The sequence below is a fragment of the Eublepharis macularius genome, chromosome 10 (assembly GCF_028583425.1).
Source record: "Eublepharis macularius isolate TG4126 chromosome 10, MPM_Emac_v1.0, whole genome shotgun sequence".
Lineage (NCBI taxonomy): Eukaryota > Metazoa > Chordata > Lepidosauria > Squamata > Eublepharidae > Eublepharis > Eublepharis macularius.
Window position 1 is genome coordinate 26,257,420 of NC_072799.1, and position 16,567 is coordinate 26,273,986.

Consider the following 16,567-nt stretch of genomic DNA (forward strand, 5'->3'; position numbering starts at 1 on the left):
AGTCCACAGGAGCCCACTTTAGGCTGAAAAGTGGGATTTAAAAAAATGTCCCACTTTGTATTTATTGAAACAGCAGGTCAATATATTTGTTTAGTAAAGGCCGTAACCATGTACAAATTATAATAAGGCTCTAATTCTTGGCTGGGTGTAGATATTCCTGAAGAGAACACATCAGGTTAGGATTCTTTACAGAAGGCCTGCAGAAGGTGTGCCGGTGCTTGAGGCACATGCCTCCTCATCCCTAATTTTTTTCAGTGGCACCCTAATGCAAACAACCCCTTCTCTTTATAGTCTTCCTATGTTTGCCACACCACACCGCCCCGGTGGGGCCTGGAGATCCCCTGGAACTACAAGGGATCTCCAGACTACAGAGATCAGCTCCCCTGGAGGAAATCAGGACTGAAGTCCAGTGACACCTCAGAGACCAACAAATTTTTCAGGGCATAAGCTTTCGAGAGTCAAAGCGCCCTTCTTCAGCTACCTGGAGAAAATGGCTCCTTTGGAGTGTAAACTCTATGAGAATTGTACCTCGCTGAAGTCCCTCCCCGAACCCCTCCCTCCCAATCGCCAGCAATCCCCCAGCCCAGAGTTGGCAGCCCTAACCGGGAGCCGCGCTAGCCAAGGGCAGGAGTGGCGCAAAAGGAGCCGGCGGTGGTGGCGTTCCGCGCTCTCCTGCCACCTCCCTCCGCCCGCTCCGCTATAGGGCGTCGCGGCGCTTTGTGTTTCCAACCGGGGCCTTGCCCGGGTGCGCTCCGAGGCCCTGACTCGACACAACACTGTAGCAAGCAGCCCGAGAGGATCCAGCTGAGGCGGAGGGAGCGCAAAGGGTGGGCGCGTGTGCGCGCGCGGCCTCCCCTGGAAATCCGTCGCCGCCTCCTCCGGCCGCTGCCAGCTCCAGCGCGGGCACAAACCAGCCTCCGCCTCCCCTCGCCCGGCGGCGCGCGCTCTCACGCACACACCCAGGCACGGCAGGAAGGGCGCCCGCGCGCAGAGGCTGCCCTGCCTTCTCCCCACCCACCACCCTCGCCTGTCCCTGCGCCTTGGCCGCCAGCAGCCGTACCGGCCCCGGCCTCGGGTTCCCGTCTGCCCCTCCCTGGCCGCCACGGGGGAGGCGGAGAAAACCGAGCAGCCTTCGCAGAAGGCGGAAGGAACGCGAGCCATTCAGAAGCCTCCTCCCGGTCTTTCCTTCCCTTCTGTAAGCAGCAGCGACATGGGTAAGTCACCTCAAGCCTCCTTGTTCTGGCGTCCCCTTGGCGGCTCTCCGAGGCTGAATGAGCTGCTGGGAGGGGGTGAAGGGACAGCCCGGAGATGGTCCTTGGAAGCATTCTCTTCTAAGGGCGGAGGAGATGGGGCCTGTCTCCCGCCCCACATCTCACCCTCAGGTCCCCTTAGCGCACGTTTTGGAACACCCTTTGCACACTGTCCCCCTTTCCCCCCTTCCCAGAGCCATCCCTTAGTTTCCGTTCCTCCTTAACGTTCTAGGTCCGATAAACAGGCGAAGGAAGCCCACTTCGTGCAACTTCCCCACCAGTGAATCCCTTCTCTCTTGCTCTTCCAACCTTTTGGAGCTTACAGTGGGGGGCAATGGCCTCCCCCGCCCCCCAAGGAAGAGCGTGTTTCACAGCCTTCCCAAAACGATCCTTTTGGCGGAATAGCAGTGTGGCGATCTGGAGCGGCTGAGCTGCAAAGATTGCAAAAATCATAAGCCAATGAGTGGGATTTTTTTTAAAATGCTTGTTTGGGATGATTGAAAATGTGTTGAGTTCAGTTCTTGGTCACGCTGGATCTGTGAGCAGCTCTGGGAAGTCGGAAGGTGGCCCTGCCCAGAAGGACACCAGTTCTTCAACCCAATAGCCTTTCTCAAACGATTTGCCGAGTTGCAGCTCTTTTGATGCATTTAATCAATCTGTCATGTTAGCAAAAAATGAAGTATTAGTTTACTAAATGAAACCTCGAATAATCTGATAATGCAAGCTTTATTTCCTCATGATCAGAGAAGTCAGATTTGGTGGGTTTATTTATTTGCCAGGGTGGTGATATTTTGTGCTGCTGTTGTAGCCCTTCAAATATCTTTGTGTACTCTAATCAAAGTAAGACTTATTAGAACTTTGCTAGAAATCCTCAGGAACAAAAAAACCCCCACCATTCATCTTGAATGTAGGTGGATGGTAACTCGCTAACTCGGCTTTTCTACAGCCCGGCTCTCCAAAGTGCTGATTTCATTAAACTTCCTTGGACAGCTTTGCTAGCTGAGGACATTTACTGCTGCATATGACTCTGGCTTCGTTTCAGACCACAAGCCTCCCCCCCTCCCGTACACACACAAAAAGACAACAGATTATGTCTTATTAACTTCTGTACGGAGAAAACAACAAATGACCATGTTGTGTACATGTTAGACAGAGGCTGGTGTCTTTTGAAGCGCAGTAATTCACGAAATTTTAAACTAGCTCATGCATTACTTCTCTGGTCATTTGTGACACGCTGATGATTTGAAAGAAAAAAGAGGGGGAAGAGAACCAAATATTTTGTTTTGTAAAAAATATTCCTTGTCCGGCTGCCTAGAGGTGATTATTGCTAGCCATTTGATACTGGCTGCTTACATGTTTGTTTTAATTGCTGTTCAGCGATAGCAATGAACAGTTCCTTGGCAATGGCATACTCAGCATGTCTTCTCACTCTTCAACCTAGAGTAGCATGATCAGGTATTGCATACTAGGGCAGTTCTGCTGGCAAACAGGTATGACTGGGAAGTAATCCAAACCAAGTAGCAAGCTCAAGACTGCAATTCACAATAATCTAGAGTCTGCAGAAATAAGAGGCAAAACCAGGCAGCTTTGGGGAGACAAGGTTTGGTGCAAAGGGCAGTTGTTGTCTAGCCTGGTATCAGCTTTTTCTCCTTCTTTTTCTTGGGCCTGCTGAAAGATTGGGACCAGGACAGGAAAACCACATTGGTCTCAGCTGGTGCAGCAGATGGAGTCCCCCCCCCCTCTGTAAGAATCTGGGAAGGCTGGGGCAAAAGTATTTTTGGTATGGAATTGGGATCTCCTACATGGTTGCAGATTTTGACCCCATCTAAAAGTGGGGGCAACGATGGTGTCTTGCACTGCTAGCAAGTGGTGATACCATTGGCCACCATCCACACTGGAGGCTAGGATGACCTTGGAGTACTTTCGGAGCCTCTCTTGTATACTATGATTGCAACCATCAGCATCAGGCAGGGGGAAAAAACCCCTTTGCTTACTTGGAGGAACATTCAAGGCAGTCCAGGAGAACCCTGTGATCCTCTAGGACTCAGCTGCATATTTCCCAATCTTGTCCAGAGCACTCAGCAGGCAGTACAGATATCTATTCGCTGGACCAGAAGATTAGAGCTTGTGTGGTGGTGCAATTTACATGCTTCTAGAGGAGCACACATTGGATGCTCTGAATTAGGGGATGCACAAAGAGGGCTGGTCTCTCAGGACATGCTAGAAGTGGTCTCAGGAAGCCATTGTGACTGAAGCTATGGCAGAGCAGGATGAATTGATTCTTTGCCGAGTGGGACCACTTCATTCTGCTAATCCTTTAGATAAACTTTGAGAGTGAATCTAGATACTACTATGCCATATTGGGGTGGCATGGTGTAGCTGAAACTCTCTTTCAAACTGGACTTAGTGCTAAAGTCTTTACATTCCTGAAATGGGACCCTTTAAAGTCATATTTGCAAGATTATATCATGCTTGCTAGATGTAAAGTGTTGCCAGACTCCTGTTCATTTTAAAAGGCCTCTCCTCCAGATGTTTCTGTAACTTATAGCTTTCCTTTCTTGTTATATGCTGCTCACCTTTTTTAAAAAAACGAACCATTTCAATTTTAGCTGTTTACGCTCAGTTCCAGTGCTCTTGATTAAGAGTATTGCTTGGGTTGCAATTCTGTACTCAGCAAGTGCAGGATTGCAGCCTTGAGTTGTAAACTTTTGGGAAAAGAGGGTCATCACTTGCTTTAATCTGAGAAGTACTGCACACATTGAAGGCAAATGTATCAATGATAAATCAAAGCATGAATATTCATGTCATTTTCTTGAGTGCAGTCTAAGGGGTAACTCCATTCAGATGTCATAAAATCAAACAGCTTCTCTTTCTCACCCCATTCTTTATTTTTTCTATGTGATTCATGTGAAAGGCATTGCATGTAACATGGGATGGACATAATATACATTATTTCAAGAGATAGCGATATTTCAGCTGCAAATGCTGGAGAACCTGCACGTAGTCTGTTTATTAACCAAACCAATGCTTATTGCCTTTTCTTATAATAGACTAAAAACTGGCTGTCGTGTGTTCAGGCCTGCTGAGCCATTGGCTGTGCTGCTGTGATGTCATGCACTATTCCTGGCCATAATAGCTGCTCAAGGGAAAGCTTTTGGCTGCTGTGCTGCTGCTGCTGTAAGGAAAGGTCTGTTTGGCTGGGACAAGAACATCCAGTTGGACATAAAAACAGGAGTGCCTCTGTGGTTTTGGCAGAAAAGAGGAATAGGAGCTGGCTGGTGAGGTACACAGAAGAACCCAGGCTGTAGAGATGCCAAAGAACAGTGAGCCCTGAAGGAGACTAACTGGCTGGGGAACTGGGGCCAGGATAGATATCAGAACAGTAATCTGAATGAAAGGTCCAGAGAGGAGATACAGAACTGATGGAAAGAGGAATCAAGAGGGATGGGGAAGAGGGAGAGAAGAGCTGAGGGAAAACTTTCCACTGGATATTAATAGCAGGAAAGCCTGTATGATGAGGTAGGGAAATAGTTCTGTTACGTATAATAGCTCTGTGTGATACCGCTAGCCCATACTTGACAAAGATGTCTAGAGACGGCTTGACAGTGTGGATCCATGCTGGGATAGTCTCTTGGTTTAGTTCACAGTGCTAGCGTAACCCCATAAGCCTGGGTTTGGCAGTCATTGAATTGGTTTTTGACATATTTTTGGATGCGGTTTTTAGAATTTTGCTGTATGAAGAAGGAAGGTAAATACTGTTGGAGGAAAGGTGAAAGCAGGAACGGGGCTTAGAGGCCACTGCTTAATTGGTTGTATGTGACTCTGCTTTTGTTCCAAAGGAAATCAGCAAGATTAGAATCAAAACTTGAGTTTGTGTGGATGAATTTATTTTTTACTGGTAGGGTACACACCAAACTTTGCAAATCACCAATCTTCTCTTTTGGGGGAAAATCCTTTAATAACTTTTTTTTTAATGCTAGCAAATGTGATGACTGCACTCAAGAATTCTCTGTAGCAGCGTCCAAGTTAATCTTCCTGCTTGCTCTTTACAGCATTTATTTTCTGAAATTTATAAAAATTGGAGAGCCTGAGAAATAACGAATTAAGGGTGGGTACTAGATGTTCTTTGTGAGCTCCTACCCGCTTAGTAAATCATGTTAAAAGAATCAAACATTTGCTTCTGTGAGCGCTAAATCGCTAAGCCTGTTTTATGATTGTTTTGGATGTTCTTCAGTTCACATAAGGATGTCAAGTATGCAGTAGTATTTCGTACAGACCATATTCTAATAAGATAATTTGTGTAGTTATTAGATGTATGTAGTAGCATGTAAGTGCTCTGCTGTTGTAATAGCTTTACTGTCACATCCCTGAAGTAATTTATTTAAAGAAACTTCTTAGGAGAAATGCAATCTTCTTTCCCTCTCTAATTTTTGACCTGAAAAAATATAATTTTTGTTCTTTCAGATTGCGTATTACCAAAAGCCCAGTTGTAAAAAGTTGTTTGCTGAAATGCCTTCAGGAGATCAGGCAGAGAAATTTCTATTCAGGCTATCAATGAAACTTGTGTGGACTTGTGAGCTAGAACTTTTTAATGGACTGGTGACATTTGAAGATTTCTGTGTAAGTCTGTCTTAGATACAGATCAGGCCCAGGGCTACAGTGCAAAGAATGTGTACCCTGTGTTAAACAAACTTTTCATTCTTGCCAAACACCTTGTTAAAATGGCTGGTAAAAAAATGGCTTTGGCCATCTTGACTTAAATATTCGTATATATTCTGAATTATGTGTAGATTTCCGTTGCCTTGGGTATTAGTAATATAAACATTACGTTTAATCATTATGACACTTATGTCTAGGTCCTTTAGGCTAATGATTATGAAGCATACTTGGCATTTTTTGTATATTAATAAACATATTTATAGGCCAGCCATCCCCAATTAGTAGGCCCAAATTGGTTTACAAAAGCCAGCATGATGGCATTAAATAGCACATTTTTTAAAATTATATTTTATTGTAATTATAACTTTTTTCATAATAAACAGGAAATAAAGAACAATAACATACATACAATCAATAAAACATATAAACGTTTTCCATACACAGGTAACATTGAAACATAAGCCTACAATTGACAATCGGCCAGTACTGGTCCAACAGTTGCCGGTAACTCGGTCCCACTATATAGCAAAAACAAAAGGGGGAATAAAGTTTTCACATCTCCTAAGTTCGGTAGCTGAATTTCATTATGTTGAAGGTTAAATAGGTCACATAAGCCAAATTCATGGTTTTAAAAGAGACTGTTCTGTATTTATAGATAGGCCATAGAGAAGTAGAGGTCTTGTTTCACCTTGTTATTTGTCCATTTTTCCTCTTTAGTCATATACTCCAAAAGTGGAAGCCACTGTTCTAGGAAGTAAGATTTATAATTTGGATTTTCCCTCTGTTTCAGTTGCTCAGTGATCTTCTGCATGATAAAATGATCCCAGATTCTAGATTTCCAACTATCTATTGAAGGGGCAGATTTTTGTTTCCATTGTGAAGCTATTGATAGTTTGGCTAGTGCCAAAAGTGAATAAATAAGGTTTAGGCTATTTGGTGGGATCCCTGGGTGCAGTGGTGCTATTTGAAGGAGATCTACTCACAATCTGACTCAATGGGACTTTCTCCCAGGAAAGTGTTCTTAGAGTGGCGCTGCAAACTGCTTAACATGCATGCTCACAACTGTGAATACAGCACAGTACTACAAGGTATAGTACTACCATCCCCTTATTGCACATAGGGCTGTGTTGAGGCTGAGAAAACAGTGGCCTGTCTATAATCACCTAGTTGAGTTCACAATTGAGGTAGGACTTCTAACTAGGGTTTTGTCAGCTCACAGACCTCAGAAGTTGTAATCCATTAGGAAGTTCTATTGTGAAAATCTTGCTGAAATGAGTTCTATGTTCATTTGGGTCTGTGCAGGAGAACTTCCAAGTGGATTGGGCCTTTGGCAGCTATGTGAATGTGATATGGCTCCATATGATTATGATTAAATACTTTGCATTTAAGTATACTGTATTTTCTGGATGTTTTGTAGAACTAACACTTTAGGGTTTCACTTTTTTTCTTACTTGGTTTATATTACTTTAGTTCAGTGGGATGTTTTATCTGCAAACAACGCTGGGGAAAATCTTTACATCTCTTGTTTGCATGATTATTTGTATAGCAGATTGATTTTTTTTCAGGATAAGCTGTAGGTCTCAGAATATTTTGCAGCTGCAAGTCTAACTCTTCATCAAAATCTTTTTTTATTGCAGCTTCTAGTATTGGATTGTCTAGTCCAAAAGTAAACATGTGTCAAGTTTCTTGCACAGATGTGTTAAACAATTGGAAAGTTGTTGGCTCTGCTTCTATCACCTGCCTTAATGCAAGATAATTAGTCTTGACTGGGGGATTGCTTACACAGTCAGTCAGAGAGGAGTAATTCCTCTAACTCACTGCACCTTTAATACCTTTAGTATTTATTTAGGACTGTAATGTATCCCTGCCCCTAATAAGAACAGGTGAGGGGCCATGGTTCAGTGGTAGAGTATCTGCTTGGCATGCAGAAGGTCCCAAGTTCAATCCCCAGCATCTCCGGCTAAAGTGATTGGTAGTAGATGATGTAAAAGACCTCTGTCTGAGAATCTGGAGAGCTGCTGCCGGTCTTGAAAGACTATATGGACCTTGATGGACCAATGATCTGATTCAGTATAACACAGTTTATGTGCATATGAACAAAGAGCCCTCCTGGATCAGACCAGTGGTCCATTCAGTCCAGCATCTTGTTTCACACAGTGGCCAACCCCTTGCCCCGGAAGGACAGCAGACAGGACATAAAGGCCAAGGTCTTCCCCTCCCATTGCTTTTTAGCACTAGCATGTAGCATTTTAATGCCTTTAAACATGGAGGTTCTCTGTATTCACCCCAGCTAGTAGCCACTGATGGATCTATCCATCATGAATCTTATTTGACCCCTAAGAGATGCTTCATCCTTTGCTTAGATGACAGTATGGCCCTTGTTGGAAAAGAAAAAGTTGATTCTTCAGAGGGTTATACGTTTGATGAGTTCTTGGTCTTGAGAACTTTTGGGTCATGTTGGTCTGAACTGGAATGTTTCTGCCTGGTCACCTGAAGACCTCTTTTATGTCAGATATCAACCTGTAATGCTGATATGATGCACCTGTCTGGATATAAGATGCAATGGATGCCTGATCTGCACCTAGGCTCCCATTTAACATCTGCACTGATTCATTGTCTTCAATGGCTTTTACATGCTACAGTTCCTCGCAGAAGTGTTTGGCCCCCCACCCCACCCCACCCCACTGAATGCTCAAAAGCACGTCTCCTACCTCTTTGCGGAGCGTTTGCTCTGGACTGTGAGATGAAAGGCAGGATGATAGTCAAATCATGAGAAAGGGATGCTTGAGCAGTGAATTTCTTTCCAAGCGGACAGAAGTAATTGGTTGCTACTACCTTCCTAAAGAAGCAGCATTCAGAAAGGCATTCAAGGCCAGTGGCAATCTCATTTTCATGCCCCAATTCTAAATGCATTTGATTGGCAGTTGAGACATTATGTTCAAGCAGGGGCACCTAGGATCCCAGCCGACGATACTTAATAAATATCCCAACATTCTGTCCCATTTTTCAAAAAAACACAAACAACAGCCCTTTCAGCATGACTTACAGTAAAAATGAACAATGCGGTAAGGCCTGTAAAATATACTTCAATGAAAATGCAGCAATAGAAATTGCAACTATAGCAAACAGCTCTAAAAAGTGAGATACAGAAATTGGGCCATACGCATAGAGCCCCATGTGTCTGTTTCACAGTAAAGGCGTTTATGGAGCAAAAAGTGGGAAGTCAATCCAGTGAACGTGGTGGTTTTACTGTGAGCTGGTTCAGGTGTGACGAGATTTTGCCCAGGCTGGGATTAGGAGAGTGGCTCTTGGTCTTGGCTGCTCCTTTGTCAACATCATCTATGTGATGAGGTCACACAAGCACCCACTATGCTGTAGTTTCTACTTTTTGCATTCTTGGGCATATTTATTTATTTATTTTATTTATTTCAAATTTGTATTCCGCCCTCCCTGCAAGCAGGCTCAGGGCGGATAACAACATATTAAAAATACAATTAAAATACAATTAAAATGCATATTCATTAAAAACAACACATTTAAAACAAGATGGTGGACAGCCTTCACAGGGAGGGTTTTATACACCCCTCAGCCATATGCCTGGTGGACCAACTCTGTCTTGCAGGCCTGGCGAAAAGATAGTAAGTCCTGCCGGGCCCTGATTTCAGCAGAGAGAGCGTTCCACCAGGTGGGAGCCAGGACCAAAAAGGCCCTGGCTCTAGTCGAGGCTAGGCGTGCCTCCTTGGGGCCAGGGCCCCCCAACAGCTGTTTGTCCCCTGATCGGAGTGTCATCTGGGGAATATATGGGGAGAGACGGTCCCGTATCATGCCCACTTTTTTTTTTAGTGTGGGAAAGTGTCCCCTGAAGAATCAAGCTGCTATCTATGGCAGAGAGGTTTTCTTTCTCTTCATTACTGACTGTAGATCCAGAGGAGTAAGCCGTGTTAGTCTGTAGTAGCAAAATCAAAAAGAGTCCATCATTTTAGGAAATTTACCATTGTCATAGATATATTGATGAAATGTCAAGTTAAAGCACAGAACATGTATATTTACTGAAAAAAGGGTTTTTGACAATTTACTGAGAAAATAAAAAATCTGATGAAAATGCAGGCTGCCTATCTTCTATCAGCTAGCACCTGTCTGCTAAAGAACCCTTCCTAGTTGTTGATTGACCTGCTGTGATGTCATAGAAGTCTTAAGATCATTGCTGCCTGAACTTTGGCTCCAGTTTCTTGAATATTGAACCTGCAAATTGTAAGCACTTGAGGCAAACTTGGAAGAGTAAAATGCTCACTGTGAACGCTGTCTGGCTGTCACCAAGATCCCAAGAGAAGAAAAGCTTGGTAGAAAATGTTTTTAAAACAAAATAAGTGGGGAAGATGGCAAGATAAAATGGAGGAATGGAGAAAGGTAAACTTCTTTAGGTCCCCATTGTGACAGAAAGGTGAAGTATAAATGAAGGAAATAAAGAAAGGACATGGTGGTTAGGAGAGGCAACAGTGAAGCATACTGGTTGGACTACATGAAAACAGGAGCAAGGACTTCTAGACACTTCAGGGAATACTTTGTAACACATATCTCAAGTTTTGGTTCTCTTCAGAAAAAAAATTATGATTGGGGACTATGTACATTTTAATATGAACATGAAATTGTGTATCTAGTAGACTGTTTGAATTTCTAAGGCTGGTTCTTTCCCCTGCATTATCCATATTAACATTTGTAATGGTTTGCTTAGTTTTTTAACTGTTGTTAGTTTTGCCTTTGGAACTTTAGTTTAGTTCCTTCTTACTTTACCCTAAGCTTATACCTCAGGAGGGCTCTGGCCCCAGTCAACACTTCTTATATTTCCACTTGCACAGACCTTCAAGTGTTCTCTACTTTACCCAGGCTTATACCTCAAGAACACCTTCCTTTTTGTGTTTGTGAGTGGGAATATATTGCCTATGTATTGCTACCTGCCCAAAACATTTTCACTGCTACCAAAGGGTTTTGCCTTAGATCTCTTCTGCTTAACTGGTAGTGCAGAAAGACTTGTTATGGATAGAAGTTTGACAGAGTGGTCAGCATGTGAGGGTGGTTGTAAGGTAAAAAAGGTCTTTTTTTCTTTAAAAAAAGTAGAGTTTATTTGTAAGTACATAAGCATGATGGTTGCAGAGTTTTAATAAGCGTATTGGTTTCAGAATAGTTCATAAGCTTGGTGGTTTCAAAGACCATTATATATTCACAAACCCAGTTACACAGACTAATTTTCCACACAGGTCTCTACTTACAGAATAAACTAATACACACAGACATAGATTCACTCAGGCTTTCCCACACAGCTTACCTGAACTAGCTAGATTAATCTCTCGCTCAGAGTTAGACTTAGTTGTTGCTTTGGGCTTGGAATAAATGTATTAAAACATCAGCAATCTGTTATAAAAGTATAAAGATACTTCATACCCTGTGTTCACATTATTATAAAAGAGGCCTGTGTTTGTTTATTTGGTATATACAAACCAAGAGCTCCAATCAAAAGAGAAGAAAAGAGGTGATGTTGCTAGAAGAAATCTGTTAAGGAGAGAAGTAAGAATGAAAAGAAGAGAGCTCTTCATAATTTGTCTCTTAGAAACGTCATCTCTAGAGATTATTTTAGGGGCAAATGCAAGCCTCAAGAGATAGAAACTTTAAATATAGTCTGGTAAAGCAAGCAAACATGCTTAATATTTAGCACAAAGATGCAGGAGACATTATAGAAGATGGGATCATTTAGTTTTTTGCTGTGTGGTGGGTTTGGTTACCTTTTTAGAGAGTGTTTGTTTTAATGCTGTTGGAGAACACAAAAACTGTTAACATTGAAAGACAGTGAATCCAAATGTACAATTTCTTGTTTTACTGACTCTTAGTCCATAACGTGTGGATCTGCATGAAAATTTGATTAACATAAATATTTTTAAAATCATAATTTGAAAGGCCCTTGCATGTTCTTCTGAACAGTGAGCTTGAGGAAGCAAGTATGTATCATATGAATGCATTTTCTGATAATAAAGAACCAGCAGAAGAACCTAAATAGTTGGGATTCTGTTTGTGTTTGCTTATGTAAATCTGCAGAGAAGCCATATGGTATAGTCAATAGAGTGCTGGCCCTGGAAAACATTAGTTCCAAAGGCACATTCATGAAGCTAAGCGGGTGGGACCTTATTGTGAGAATGAAGCTAGGTATTGGTATGTATGCTGCTTGAGCTCCTTGGAGGGTTAAAAATGTTACTTTCTTTTAAATTTATAATTCACACTAGGTTTAGTTGGGGTAACTCAGCATATGATTGCACTTTTAATCTCTAACAAAAAAACCCCCTTATTCTTGTATGATCTGTCATGGTAGTCTGTTGCTGAAATTAAATATTTTTTTTTCCATCATAAAAATAAGTTTTGCACCAATCCAGCATCTTTCATATATGGACATTTTGATAGCAACTGAAGCTTTCCTCTTCATTCCATGGCTGGGGTAGCTCGGTATACATCTTTCGGTTTGTGTTTGCTGATCTGCACCAGTGATTGAGAAAATGAAGATGACTTTTTTTGTCCTGGATCTCTGCAAGTGCAGCAGAATGCCTGCAGAGCTTTGGGCTCAGATTTTCTACGAGGTAATGAGTTGGTGTCTATTACGTGAAGCTGCTGGAGATACTTCTTTCAGACTTTTAATACAAATGTAGAATTTTAAAAAATAGAATTTTGTCCATAACCCCAAGATTTCACACATCTATGCTCTGATAAAGTTGATGTTTTGTTGACATTAATTTGGAGCTTTTGGAAGGAAGGTGTTTGTCTCTCTGGCTTACCCCCTGTGAAATTATTGTTTTGCTTTGATGAACTCATGCTAAAAGATGGACACTTCCAGTATAACTTGTGGTGTGCTTAAGAAGTGAAGGTACCTTGGGATGATGCACAGGAGGCTTGTGTAATTTTAATTAGCTTTCTTTATGTGTAGGTAAAGGGAACCATTCAAAATCAGCACTCAGAGAGAGTATATTTCCTGATTAATAATGCAGGATTGAGCTGTGCCATGTGATTTTAATCGGAATTTCTTATTGACAAGGGAGTTGCTTAAAATCAATATTGTGCTATGGACCATAGGAACATCTTACGAGGAAGTCACAAATATAATACTGAAGCATTATTGAACATACGAATGTATCAGGAAAACACAGAGCAGTAGCATTTCTAAAAGTGTGCACTTATTTTAGTGTGCAATGTCCTCTTACCGAAAAGAGGAGTCAACAAAAATAAGTTATTCTGAGAACAAAGACTAGAAGTAAGAAATATATAGTATTTTTAGAAACCTCCTGCCAGTTTAATTTGGGCAACCTTATGCTCAGTCTAATTAATTTACATCTAGAAGAGTCTCAGTGTTGATAAATTTCTAGGGGAAGGTAAGTTATCCACATGTGGTGTAATTAACAAGAATGGCTCTGTGTGTGTGCACGCCCTCAATCCTGTTAGGAGTGTTCTTTGTAGTCTTCAGTATTGTGGGGGAACCTCCTTAAAAAGTTACCTTGCATTAGTCTAGCTCAAGAGTGTGTGGTGGCTAGTGTTGGTTAGGGTAATGCATTAGAATTGTTTTGTGATTCAGTCCTGTGGGAAGCTAGCCATTCTGGAAGCATTGCGGAAACCTGGAATTGCACATTGCTTCTGGCCTGGTGTATGTGCTTCGTACTCTGCTGCTTTGGGTCTTGGCTTAGTGTGCTTTCTTGGTAGAATAGGTCTTGGGTCTGCCTCTGAGGCATTCAGAGCCTTGTAAATCAAAATCAGCTCTTTTAATTGCACCAAGGGACTAGGAAGATGGCACAGAATAAGAGTTTTATATGTATACACACAGTTCATGTGAAGGAAGAGAAATCTTGTGGATTAGGAAATGTACAGCAACATGAAAGGAGTCTGAAATAATGGCTTTTCCTGCCTTTAGTTGATAAAGTCATGTATCCCCAGTGGATTTGAGGAGCTCACCAGGCTTCTTGAGCAAAGTATATTGAATGGCCTATTTCTGAGAAATATAACTGCTTAAACTGTAAAGACACAATACAGGAAAGAATAGTTTGGCCAGCAATGTAAGAATTAAAAGTGGAAAAAGAAATTGTTGAATGATGGACTCTGAGTATTTGCTCTGACTAATGAATATTCAAATCCAGATATTGACATCCTTGGTAACTTTGATGAAAATCAGTAGAATGCATAACTATAAATTGAGGAAACTAACTTGGGAAATTTGCAACAAAGAGCTTCACATCTTCCATTGTTAATATTTGAAACTTTCATAATTAAAACCATCAATATCCAATAAAAGGTGCATACAAAAATTCATAAATGCGATGTAATATAAAATCCAAGATTAAATGTAGGTAAAAATGAAATTCACATACTTTATCAGAACTGTCAGCATTAATTTTAATCTTGTTTGCTGCTAGAGCAAATGTTGCAGCCGTGCATTGAGATTTCTCCCCAAACATGTTTTAATTATTGATTCATGAGACCATGAAAAAAAATTAGAAATGGGATGACATTTTATTTTGTTACCTCTCACATTTATAAATAAAGTATAAAAATGAAGAAACTTCTTCATACTAGCAAGAAGTTAAGAAAAATTAATTTCAGCTTTGGCAATCACTGCTAATTTTTCTAAGTAGTAGATATTGATGAACAAAGTGCTGAAGATACTGGAGCCAAGAGGTCTAAGTTTCAAAAACAAATGAATATGAGAAAGTGAGGAAATACAGTGTCCCACACTTAAGAATAATCCTCTGCTATCAACATATTGAAATAAGACAGAGATAAGCACACTGGTATAAAATGTTCAATAAATATCACAAGCTTCGTATTTCCTTGAGTAGAATTAGCATTGCAAGTTTTATATTTGCAATGAACACCTTCTACCTGTTTGCATCCCCTCAAGTTCTAAATAATTTGTTCAGAGCCATGGGGTTTTTGTATAGACAAAGTGAAAAATTTTCCTAGTAAACTACAGAATCCTAAAACTAATTCATCCAAGTAATACTTGGACTAGCCTTGAATGAGGATTTATTAAGTCTTGATTTCTATGATAGCTTTACATTCCAAAATCGTGATTCACGGTTTAATGAAAATGTCCCATTCCACAGGAATTTAGACCCTGAGAACGCATGAAATTAATTTAATTGAATATGTAATTTCAATTGATTACTATATCCATAATTGGAATACATATATCCAATGATAAGCACAGTAGCCCAGCCACAAATAGACCTGTAAAGAAAGTACAAAGTATGTGGCTGTAGAGTACAAATACCACCCTGTTAGCAACAATTTAATAATCCATATAAATTACTTGTTGTGAAATGACAAACAATGATATGCATGTATTACAAACCATAAAAATACAAAGGTTCCCCTCCTCAAGAATAACATATCAAGTGTGGAAGTTCCACATATTTCTTCCAATGGGAGAGAAATTTAAAGAAGTAACAAATCCAGTTCACAACTCTTCTTTCAATAGTGACAAATCCAGTTCACAGCTCTTCTTTGATGGGTTGCCAGCTTGATTCCCATTTTCAGTTGATGTTCATCAGAGTTCCTCTTATCTACAGATAGAATACACTGCCAAAAACAGTCCCTCAACTATGAAGCTTATAAGTATATAACAGCAAAGAGTAGCAAAAAACTAACCTTACAATTCCAGGTGTATCAATACATTTTCAAGTTTCAAATAAGTGATAGTAAAATGCTCCCACATGGAGGGCAACTATACATTCAAGATCACATAATAAAAACCCTTTGGTAGTAGCTAGTAAGATCCAGCTGCAAGCTCTCACATATTTGATGAATCAGTAATCTCTTAAAGGTACAGTGGGTCATTCATTCTGCAACAGCATCAAATGTAAGAACTCAAATCATATTTCTCATTTAAGCCTTTTGGAATTAAAGATTGCAAGGTATATATCCAGTGTGACACACATTGTTGTAGATATCTAGTAACATCCAGTTGATCCTTTGTCTGGCTCCTGGCTTACAGGTGGTTATGAGACAAGCCACTGTTTATATTTTCTGTAGCCCAGTCAGGAAACAAGCAGGTTTTTTTCACCAACGGAGATGGAATATGGAATCGTGACCAATCTATGAGCCATGTATATTTTAAGAAGGATTCCCCTCTTGGCATTCAACTCAGTGTAAGAAGGTGTTAATACTAAATCTGTTTTCCTGCTTGCCCAACGATTTAGTTTTCTCACTTCCAAAACCCATTAGCATGTGTTAAACACCAGACTTCTTTGCTGAACTCTTTTAAGTTCCCATCTGGAAATATTGTAACTTGCAGTCCACATATGTTCATGTATTTCCCCAAATGGGTCAATATCCAGTTTTCCATGAGCCTTGTAAAATCACTTGTGAAGTAGGGGAAAAAAGATTCCCCCCCAGCACTGATTCTCCATCAGCCCTTTAAATGAATTGAGGAAACACAGAAATCTAACACACACACCCTCTCTCTCTAATCTATCTAATCTATCACCCAGGTATGTAACTGCATCAGTGGTAGCTTCCCAATTTTCAGTGAGAATCTGTGGAGGTTTGGGCAGCCTGTGTAACTCTTGAGAGTGCTTGTTATATATGGTGACAGCTTTCTAATAGAAGCGCTTTCCTTTGAGCAAGTACAGGGA

At 41.0% G+C, this 16,567-nt stretch overlaps 1 protein-coding gene across 4 annotated transcripts in view; it reads left to right on the forward strand.

Moving 5' to 3' along the window:
• The first annotated feature begins 1,021 nt into the window (after positions 1–1,021).
• The window catches only part of RAP1GDS1 (Rap1 GTPase-GDP dissociation stimulator 1), a 134,652-nt gene continuing 119,106 nt past the window's right edge, over positions 1,022–16,567 (forward strand). For 2 of the 4 annotated variants that reach the window (XM_054990561.1, XM_054990562.1), the window contains exon 1: positions 1,022–1,214. In XM_054990561.1, the coding sequence (XP_054846536.1) occupies positions 1,211–1,214 (4 nt within the window). In that variant the 5' untranslated portion in view covers positions 1,022–1,210. Of the gene's footprint in view, positions 1,215–10,231; positions 10,317–16,567 lie in introns of those variants that run through there. The other 2 variants (XM_054990560.1, XM_054990559.1) reach the window with 2 other exon arrangements.